At 37.0% G+C, this 11,260-nt stretch overlaps 1 protein-coding gene across 1 annotated transcript in view; it reads right to left on the bottom strand.

Annotated features, from left to right (window-relative positions):
• Positions 1–3,374: 3,374 nt before the first annotated feature.
• The window catches only part of CLUL1 (clusterin like 1), a 30,994-nt gene continuing 23,108 nt past the window's right edge, over positions 3,375–11,260 (bottom strand). The window contains exons 6-7 of the mRNA XM_023530794.1: positions 6,670–6,884; positions 3,375–3,563 (exon numbers count right to left, since the gene is read on the bottom strand). Of these exons, the coding sequence (XP_023386562.1) occupies positions 3,375–3,563; positions 6,670–6,884 (404 nt within the window). The remainder of the gene's footprint in view (positions 3,564–6,669; positions 6,885–11,260) is intronic.

The following is an 11,260-nucleotide window of genomic DNA, read 5'->3' as shown; positions in this document are numbered from 1 at the left end:
TTATGAGGTTATGTAAGTGTCAGCCAAAAACATCTTGTGTTTTCATAAAATATGTATGGACTTGTTAAAAGAGAACACTGTTCTATTATTTAAAAAAGAAACTATGCAGTTTATTACAGCATTATTTACAATGGCCGAAAGATAGAAGCGATTGAAGTATCCATCAAGGGATGAAATGAATAAACAAAATGCAAGACACACATACCATGGAATAGCATTCAGCCTTAAAAAGAAAGGAAAGTCTGACATATGTGACCACATGGATGATCTTTGAGGATATTATGCTAAGTGAAATAAGCCAGTCACAAAAGGACAAATACTATATGATTCCACTTATATGAGGTACCTACAGTAGGCAAATTTATAGAGACAGAAAGTAGAATGGTGGTTGCAAAGGGATGAGAAAAGGGAGAAATGAGGAATTATTTTTTAATGGATACAGAGTTTCAGTTTGGGAAGATGACAAAGTTCTGGAGATGGATGGTGTCGATAGCTATACAACACTGTGAATATACCAAACACTACATTTAAAAATAGTTAAAATAGTAATTTTTGTTATATTTTACCACACACTCACACACGCACACACACACACACCAAAAAACAAAACAAAAAACCAAAAAAACAACCTACGCAGGAAGGTATAGGTCTTTACCAAATAAAGGATTGAATTAGGGATATTTTTCAAAAAAGTCAATTATTATATATTAAATTCAAAAGTAAATTGAAAAATAATCTTTTGTTAATTAGGAAGTGGAATATGTATAGCAGAAGTGATAGAACACAGACACTTCAGTGATTTAATATTTATTTAATATATAAATATATATAAAGAACTATTAATGTACCACAGTACATTAATATGTATATTTGATTTTTTAAAAAGGAATTTTCATTGTAACTCAATTTGAATAACTATTCAACTGCCACTCAACATAAGAAAATAGTACTTCATAATATATAACTGACAAACATTTCTGCAACTATGATTATTGTATTACCCTATATATTGCAGGAATTTCAGGTCTCAGCTGAAGAGGTAATTCTATTTGCTGGGTATAGGATGCATTAGATCTTCTTACCTTTTAAAAAAGCAGCAATGATTAAAGTGTTAATACATTATTTATGAACTGAGTCTTTTTTCTTGGACTAAAAGTCCAGAATGAGTAATAGAATAAATACTCTTGGCTTTTGAAAAAATTAACACATAGCAAAATAATAGAAAACCCATATGTATGGATGTTTTTAATAGCACTATTTAAAGGCATCATCACACATCTCCTAGTTTGATGAAATTCTATGATGGACCCTGCCTCTGACATGAGTCTTTATTTTGTACCTCACAAACACACAGTGCTTGCTCAATAAACTTCAGTTGCTTGTAACTGTTGACCCTGAGAAGGAATACATCCATCCAGAAAGACTCCCTGTGGCTAACTGGGCCCAAATTCCTAACCAGAGTTTCACACACACTGCATATGAGGGAAAAGCCACAGACTGAGATGCCAAACTTCCTGCATTGTTTCTGCGGGCTGAGCTGACTCTTATAAAAGAGTTCCTGGAATCATTTTTCAACCAATGGGCTGAGATCCTCTCCAGCAATCAGTACTAAGCAGCGATAGCCTCATTTGCATCTTTACTACCAATCAGGATAGTGCTATTTGGACCAATCGAACTGTACAAATTTAGATTCTTCATTTACATAAAAATGGACCAGAGACCAGGGCGGGCGCTTTCTCTATATAATATAAGCAGGCCTTCCCTTTGTCTTGGAGGAGTGCACTTTTGATTTTAATAGGTGGCTGCATTTCTCTTATTTGCAAACCATTCACCTGAATAAAGTTTCTCCTTTTACTTCACCCTACATCAGGGACTCCTGTTGGCATTGGCTTGGTGGCAGTGACATTTTGTTGAGTACTTGGGTTGTGCAAGGTATTCTGTTATAGCCTGATCCAAGGCCTGACAGCTGTGAAAGTTTGGAATAAGGATATAAAACACTTCCGCAAACAGTCATGGAAGTCAGGCACTCAGGAAGCTAGATTACTAGATGAGAATTCCAGAAGAGGATCCTAGATATATGTTCCACTCTATAAAACTGGAGTTCGTATTTTGGCGAGCTACATATTTGCAGCTAGGGCACTTAACAAATATTCATGTGATTGGAAATGACTGGGTTGATTTCCAACCCCCGCCATTTTCCCTGTTATTTCCCTTAGTATGTTTCTCTCTCACTGTTGGCAGGTTTGAGACCTTGATGTGTTGATCTGACCAGAACACTGACAAAATCTTAAACACTGTATTGAATAAGATGCACGAAAGAACAAATTTAGTTAAGCAAACTTGGAAAATGTTCATTCTGTTGAATAACCAAAAACATAAAAGTTATAACGGTGAGATAAAATTTTTCATTTATTAGTAAAGTTTTAAAAATTGAAATATTAATTAGGATATGAGGTACTTTAGATATTACTGCTATCAAATATATATCAAAAACATTTGAAGGTTAACCTTTAAACAAATCATTCTACTTGGAATCTAAGAAAATAAATGAAAAAATGTGAATAAAAAATAGTAAGATGATAATAGTGGTATTGTTAAATTGATGAGATTATGGATAACTTTTGCCTTCTAATTTTTTTGGAATTTGTGATTTTAGAATTTAAAAACTATAAATTAAAAAGTAAAAATTAATACTGCCTTTGTGAAAGATCATCTTACAATCCTTATTAGCAAATAATTTGCTCAAAATCTCAACTTCTCAATATCTCATTTTCCATTGTCATTGCACCCTACCATTTCAAAATCTGTGAACAGATGATTTTATTGAAAATATTTTTATTTGGAGATAATGTATAGTCAATATCTATCTGAGCAGTAGCACATTGCTTCCTTCTTAAAAACCTATAGTGTTTCACTGTGTCAAACCTATAGAGTTTGAGCCCCAGGGATGGTTATCTGGTTTCCCCTTTGATTTTGTTCGTCAGACATTAGTCTTCCATTTTAGCTGCCTTGGTCTCTACAACTAAAGAAAGAATTCAGACTCATGCAGGTGAGATGTTCCTGAACAGAGAGAAGGTCAAAGGCCCCTACTGGGAGAGATGAGTTTAATAAGACTTCTCAATATCTCTAGTACCCAGACACTCCATGCCTTATAAGAATTCCTATTTCATCATACTCCTATCAGGATTTTGTATTTTTTTCTAATTTGCAAATTTGATTTGCAAAAAAATGCTATCTTGACTTACTTCTCATGTCTTTGATTATTAATAAGGTTGAGCATATTTTCCAGGTATTTTAAAACTAGTGTTTGTGTTTTTTCCCATAATCAAATTATCTATATTTGCCAACAAAGCATACCTAATTGGATACTCTGCTTACCAAATTTTAAAATGTTCCTTAAAATGTTGTACAGCTTTTGACAGCATGTAGCTAATGAAGTTAGAACTCTCAGCACTTTCTTCAAGAGGGATCCTGAAGGTGAAATTGGAGGAAGGCAGAATGTTTAAGTCTATCATCATTTCATCTTCTTTGGAAAAATTTCCTTGAAGAACACCTGGGACTACCTAAGAAGAAGAATTATACAGTAAATGATGACTAAATCCCAGTGCACAGTCAGGATTAATTTAATACCACATTAGTCAGGATAGGCTAGATTACACTGAGGTAACAAATTTGCTCCAACATTCCAGTGGTTTCTTTCAACAAAAACTTATTTCTCACTCATGTTACATGTCCATTAAGAGCTCTATACCACTTAGACCCTCAGGACCCTTGTTGACAGAGGCACATTATCTTATGGCTGTAGCATATGGAACAAATGGGTTTCTTTGTGTCTTCGATAGAAAAGAAAGTGGATAACCACACACGGACTCTTCACTATTTCAATATAGAAATAACCCTTGCCATTTTTGTTCACATTTTGTTGGCCAGAACTTGCCACATGGCATCACTTAACTGCAAGAGGAACTGGAAAATGGGAGTGAGCAGATGGAATAGTTGGTGAGTGCTACTGTCTATGCCACAAATGTTGATGTGATGCACCAAGTTTTATGCTGAGTTTTCCCAGGAAATTTACAATTTATGGTTTTTTGTGTGTGATTTTTATAAGACCCAGTTATCTGAATTGCTCGTGACTCTCTTAATGAATTTTCAAGTGCATATACTTTGATTTTAATAATTTCAATAAAACTACTGACATGTGGCTTGATGTAACTTTAAGAGAACTATTTTGAAAATGTTTCAAATAAATTCCTTATCAAAAAACTAAAGCAAAATGTTAAGACAAAAACTAGTAATTTCTTAATTCTAGTTTATAAAGGAAAAACTAACATAACTTTTCTCCCTTTCCTTTTAGTGAATATAGCACATATAAAAACTGCATAAATCATTTATGTTTAGTTTAATAAATAGTTATTAAACTAAATACAGCTAACTAAGTATAGCTAATACCCATGTAACTACAACCAAAAGAGCATAACTTTTATCACCTGTTGGGATTTGTATATTTTTTACACAAGGTTCCTCTTCAGTACTTGCTGTTTTATGGCTTTGCACTTTCCTTTTCATGATGAAATGAGAGCTGTTTTGAGAAAAATAACTTATAGGAAGTTCAACAAAGTGGATAATTGATTCTGCAGAAATGCTGCTTGGGTTTGAATACCAGTTCTATTATTTACCAGCTGTGTGAACTCAGACAAGTTGTTTAACTTCTCTGTGCCTCATCTGAAATATTTGGAAAACAATAATACTGACCTTATCAAATCATTGAAGATATTAAATGATCTGATATATAAAAAAGTTCTTAGAACATTGCCTGACACATAGAAAGTGCTCTTTAGTGACGGATTATTATAAAAATGTATCATTGAAAACTATAATGTTATTTTACATGGCAGTTTTTATACAGAAGTGCCTTCGTTATCAATATAAAGAATTTTAGATAAATATGTCAGTGTTACCGAGAGACACTAGAATGGAAGCAAATTGAAGCATAGAGTAGGAAATACTGACTATAATAATAATAATAATAAAAAAACATGGTTAAATATTGACTGTGCCTTCCTAGAGTGAAATCACTGTTAAAATTTTTCTTAAAATTTTATTTTTCAAGATAAGAATTTTTCTTCATTAAATTAAAAGGACGATCAAATATATTGAATTATTTTACGCTCTTTGGGTATAATCTAGTGGAGTAATAGAATCAGAGTCAGCGCAGATTGGAGCAGTGACTTTCAAAACCTTTTGACTGTGGTCTACAGTTACAAATATATTTTACATCATGACTCAAAACACATATATGTCTATGTATATGTATATACACACATAAATGCACACATAATGGAAATGAAAATTCCATGACATATGCATATGACATTAAATGTAATGCACTCTAATATTTTCTCTTGTAGTCTGTTCTATTCTGCTTTTGTTGCTGTTGTTGTTTTAATGTGCTGGTTATGACTTTAAATGTATTTGTCAAACCTTACACGGGCTACAACTTTGCAGTCTGAAAGAAAGTGAAACACTAGGTTACAGGATGTCATAGGTCAATTCCTTAGAAGGAGAGCTTGAGATTCTGACATGAATGATTCACTGAATTGCCTTTGGGGAAACTTTTAGGGCATGAGACAAGCCAGACAGAGAAGAGGGAGAAGCCAGTTGACAATGTGGCTTCCGGTGACATCTAGCTTCAGCCTGATCTTGCAGGGCCTCTGGAGCATAAGCGGACCCAAGGACAACCCTGTGGAGAAGGTTGCAGGGCTGAGCAGTTAGCAGCAGCAGCAGTTAGAGACGGTTGTGGGATACCCAAGGATCAGGGAAGGTCACCAATATTATTGCATCTTCAATAGCTCTGCCCAGTGATTTTTGTATCCAGGTCTTTTTAGGAAATCACCTATACTAACCTTATCAGAAATCACTAGCCTGGCACATTTATATATTGATGTAATGTGTGTGGGGTGAGGGTTGAGTCAGGAAAGAAATTCAGTCACTGTTTGTTATATGTTACACAAAAGGAGTTATTAATTGAATGAGAGAGACATGGTTTAAGTCCAACTTAAGATGACAATATGCTTTTATGTAAAGATTAATATATAAATATGTTTAATTCTCAAGGTAAGTTAGCAGCTTATTGTGTCAAAAACTAATAAGAGCCGTGATTTACAGAGCTCTTGCTTTGTATATGGAACCTATACTAATCACTTTATAGAAGTATGTGTTAAAGTAGCTATTATTATTTCTATTTTCCAGGAAAAAACTGAAGCCTAGAAAAATTAAGGAACTTTCCCAAACATATTCAGCTGGTAAGTTTCAGAGTCAGGTTTTGAACTCAAGTTGCTTTACCTGAAAGTCTTCTCTCTTAAAAACTACATTGATCAGGTTTCTTCAAGATTACCTGTATTAGTTACAGCCCTATTGTTCTAAGCAGAATTAGCTATCTCTGAATTACAAAGTATTTTGTGTTTTAAATTGATTTTCTTTATAGAGTTTTTTGTTTTCTAAAGGCATGTACTCCATTATATCAAGTCAGCTTGAATACAATCACAATGGAAATATGAATATCCTCCTATAGCTGATTTTCAAATTCAGGTGTAATTATTAAGTAAATTAACAGAAAAATCACTGTATGCACATGTGATCTTTATATCTGTTCTTGAGTCTTTCCATTACCTTTATGGAATTGAAGATGTTCTCAGTGCCTGGAGTCTGATTTGCCAGTTCAGTCACCCAGCTAAATTGCTCTCTCATCTTCTCCATCAAATATGTAGTGTCCTCCAAGTGATGCTGTATCATCTGGAGAATCTGGCCGTATTGCTGATTGGATATGTTGACCAATTTAAGGGCCTCATCTACTTTTGCATGTAGTTCAGGTACATCAGGACAGCCTAACAAAGAAGAAAGTAATATAATAAAGAAAAAGGTCTATGGAATTTGGAGTTGGGCGATGAGGGTTTAAGTCCTAGCCCAGTGGTCCCCAATCTTTTTGGCACCAGGGACTGGTGCTCCTGTGAGAATTTAATGCCTGATGATCTGAGGTAGAATCGAGGTGGTGATGCTGGGGAGCGGCTGCAAATACAGATGAAGAAGCTTTGCTCACTCACCTGCTGTTCACCTCCTGCTGTGCAGCCCGATTCCTAACAAGCCATGGACCGGTACCAGTCCACGGCCCCAAGTTTGGGGACCCCTGTCCTAGCCCATAAGCTTTTTATTTCCAGTCTTTTGATTTTGAGGAAGTTTTTAACTAGGTAAAATATGAATGAATGAAATAACGTAAAGTGCCTGGTCACAGGGTCAGCACACATTACAAAATTAGGAAATGTTCCTTTTCCTTCCTTTTTCTCCTTTCTATGGTGTCTCCGAAGGTCCTCAGGACTACTTACTGATATTCTGATCAGGGCACATGGGGGATTACACTTCCCTGCCACCTTGAAGCTGAGCACAACCTTATTCAAAGCTATGTGTCTCACTTCTGGAGGAAGACTTTAAGAACGGTTTGGGATTTATCATGCTCCCTTCCCTCTGAGGGTGGAACTAGTTTTGCTCCATGTGGTGGAGTCTCATCATCCTGAGTGAGGAGATGTGTAGCAGAGCTCTTGCTCAAACTGTAACTGACACGTTGAGAAATAAACCTTTGTGTTTCCAAGCCACTAAGATTCTGTGGTACCTTGTTATTATTGCACAAAGCCCATCTAAACTGAAACAGGGTTGTAGGAACTTATAGCTGTGCTAATGAGCTGCTTGATATAGTATAAAGATTATCTGTAGACTATGGAAGTGTTTATGTGTTAGAGCATCCAGGATAATGAGATCATTATGGAAGAAGACCAGAGACTCTCTAAACTATGTCTTGCTGTTTACTAAAAGCTACACCTTCAGCAAGATAGGAATGGGGGAGAATCCACCAACCAGAAGCGAGGTGACTACCTCATCTTAGGTTTTAAACATCATTTATTGGTTCTTTTGACACATGGATATAACACAAGGTTCTCTGGTGCCTCACATTCTTGCAAAAATTGTTTTGGAATATTCAGGAGAGAAAGACCTTTGTACTCGCAAGTAAACAAATTTGCAATAGTGTATGTTTGAAAAGTAATTCAAGAAAACATTTTGAAAACAAAGGGAGTAACAGTAAACAAGATATAGCATATATTTGAAGGGAGATACAGATATTCTTTTAAAATGTCTTCATTTATAACTTCATAGTTGTTAACTTTTAGAATAGTAATATATATATATTTTTTTTAATTATGGAGGGAAGAGATGGTGATTTTCCTCATGATCTTAGGCAAGCGGAATTCTACAAGGACACTCATTTGCTCTTTTTGAGAGTGCCACCCAGGAAAAAGATTTCTCAAGAACAAAGGTAAAACTTCATGCAAAACACAATCATATGGGAAAGGAAAAAGTAAGCTATTCACAGATGACATGCTATTGTAATTAGAATACATACACACACAGAAAAAAAACAACAACCCTATTAAAACTAATAATTCATCAAGGTTGCAAAACACATGATCAATATATAAAAATTAATTTTATTTCTATACACTAACAATGAACAAACCAAAATAAAATTAAGAAAACAATTCCACTCACAATAGCATCAAAAAAGAGCAAAATGCTTGTGAACGAAGTTTTTAAAAGTCCAAGACTTATACAATGAAAACTAAAAAAGATCTTTGAAAGAAATTAAAGATGATTTAAATGGAGAAACATCTATGTTTATGGGTTGAAAGACTTAATATTGTTAATACTCCACAAATTGTGCTACAGGTTTAATGCAATCCTTGTCAAAATCCCAGCTGCTCTTTATGCAGAAATTGATAAGCTGATCCCAAAATTCATGGAAACACAAGGGACCCAAAATAGCCAAAACAATCTTGAAAACAAAGAACAAAGTTGGAGTACTCATTTCCCAATTTCAAAACCTACTAAATACAACAAAGACAGTCTGGGATTGGCATAGGACAGACATATGTATCAATGGACTAGAATTGAGAGTCCAGAGACATTCAGTCAAGATGGCAGAGTAGGTAAATGCTGTGCTGGCCTCATCTCATGACTACATCGAATCAACAAAACACTTACAGAGCAACCATCTTTAAGAATCACCTGAAGTCTAGCTGAACAGAAGTTCTACAGCTAAGAACATAGAGAAGAAGCCATGTGGAGACTGGTAATAGGGGTAGAGACATGAAATGGGCTGGTTCCACACCCACGTGTGGCAGTTGAGAATCTGGAGGGATATCTCTGGCTGGGGAGCTCTCCCCAAGGGAATGAGGGATCCCAGCCCCATGCTGGGCTGCTCAGCCCAGAACACTAGCTGGGAAAAGAAGTCCCCACAACTTCTGGCTGTGAAAACCAGTGGAGTTTGTGGCTGAATGAGACAGAAGGCTGCAGGAGTCCCAGGCATTCCTCTTAAAGGGCTCACGAACAGACTTACTGATGGACTCACTCGCTCTGAGCTCTAGTGCTGGGGAAGCAGCTCCAAAGGCTTCAGGGACATATGAGGAGGAACTGGATTATCTGGCTTCAGGGTAAGGGTTGGAGGGGCAGCTTTCTACCAGACAGAAGTGCTGGCAGAGGGCATTGTTCCTTTGTTGAGCCCTCCACCATTCCAGCATGCAGACTTTGGCAGACACCATACCTGAGTTTCCATCCACCTGGCTAACACCATTCACCCTTCTCTGGTGTTTCCCTGAGACCCTACCTCACCCAACTTGAGGGCCCACTCAAAAAGCTTCCAGTGGCTTTTCCATACAAACAAACGACCTGTCTTGGCTCAGGCTACAGACTTTCCTAAAATCTTTCAAGGGTTCACAAATCCCAAATAAGCAACATCTGACCTCAGTGTGTTCTGTACCTCTCGCTAAGCAGCCCCAAGCTTGGCAGTTCACAGTTGAGCCTCTCCTAGGCACCTCCAAGCCCAGTGAGGGTGGAAGACATCTGCGGATCACTTTGTGGCTCATGCCAGGTGGCCCCAGGAAGATCACAGATAGAGGTGGCTGAACTTGGCTTGTGGCAGGGCCCTTCCCAGGAGGTCTTGGACTAGCAGGCCCAGTGGCCATCTCAGACCAAGCCTAGCCAGAGCATCACCTGGCCACCTCCACAAACAACACACCAAAAGGGCAGAAGGGACAGGCACCAGAGCCCTGCTAAAGTGAATCCTATTCTGTATAGTCAGCCCCTGCACAACAGCTTCTCCACTGTAGTAACAGCCAGCCCTCACAACCAATCAACCTGAGGGTCAATCCCCACAATTCATATCCAAACAACAAACAAGGCTCAACTACAACAGAAGGGCACGCACAACCCACACAAAGGACACACATCTGGAGCACCCAGCTCAGGTGACTAGGGGGACTGCACCACTGGGCCGCATAGGACATTTACTACATTAGTCCACTCAACTAACACTGGGAGACAGAGCCAAGTCCTACCTAATACATAGAAACAAATCCAAGGAGGCAGCCAAAATGGGAAGACAAAAAAACATGCCCCAATGAAAGAACAGAATAAAGCTCCGGGAAAAGAACTAAATAAAATGGAGACAAGCAACGTACCAGACGCAGAGTTCAAAACACTGGTTGAAAGGATGCTCAGTGATCTCACTGAGAACTTCATCAAAGAGATAGGAAACATAAAAGGGGAGATAGAAACATAAAAAATAACCAGTCAGAAATGAAGAATGCAATAACTGAAATAAAGAATACATTAGAGGGAATAGACAGTAAATGAGATGATGTACAGATATGGAATCAGCGACACGGAAGATAAGGCAGCAGAAAACATCCAATCAGAATAGCAACAAGAAAAAAGAGTCCAAGAAAATGAGGATAGTTTAAGAGGCCTCTGAGACAATACCAAGCATACCAAAATTCACATCATAGGGATAGCAGGAGAAGAGAGAGAGTAAGGAATTGAAAACCTATTTGAGAAATAATGACTGATAACTTCCTTAACCTGGTGAAGGAAGAAGACATACAAATTCGGGAAGCACAGAGAGCCTCAAATAAGAGGAACCCAAAGAGATACATACCAAGGTATATCATAATTAAAATGCCAAAGCTTAAAGACAAAGAAACAACCTTAAAAGCAGCAAGAGAAAAGCAGTTAATTTTACTTACAAAGGAGCTTCCATATGACTATCAGCTGATTTCTCAACAGAAACTTTGCAGGCCAGAAAGGATTGGCAGAAAATATTCAAAATGATGAAAAGCAAGGACCTACAACCAAGATGACTCTACCCAGCAAAGCTATC

The sequence above is a fragment of the Pteropus vampyrus genome, unplaced genomic scaffold (genome assembly GCF_000151845.1).
Source record: "Pteropus vampyrus isolate Shadow unplaced genomic scaffold, Pvam_2.0 Scaffold55, whole genome shotgun sequence".
Classification (NCBI taxonomy): Eukaryota; Metazoa; Chordata; class Mammalia; order Chiroptera; family Pteropodidae; genus Pteropus; species Pteropus vampyrus.
Note: the sequence above shows the minus strand (reverse complement) of the source record. Positions and strands in the feature narration are given on the sequence as shown.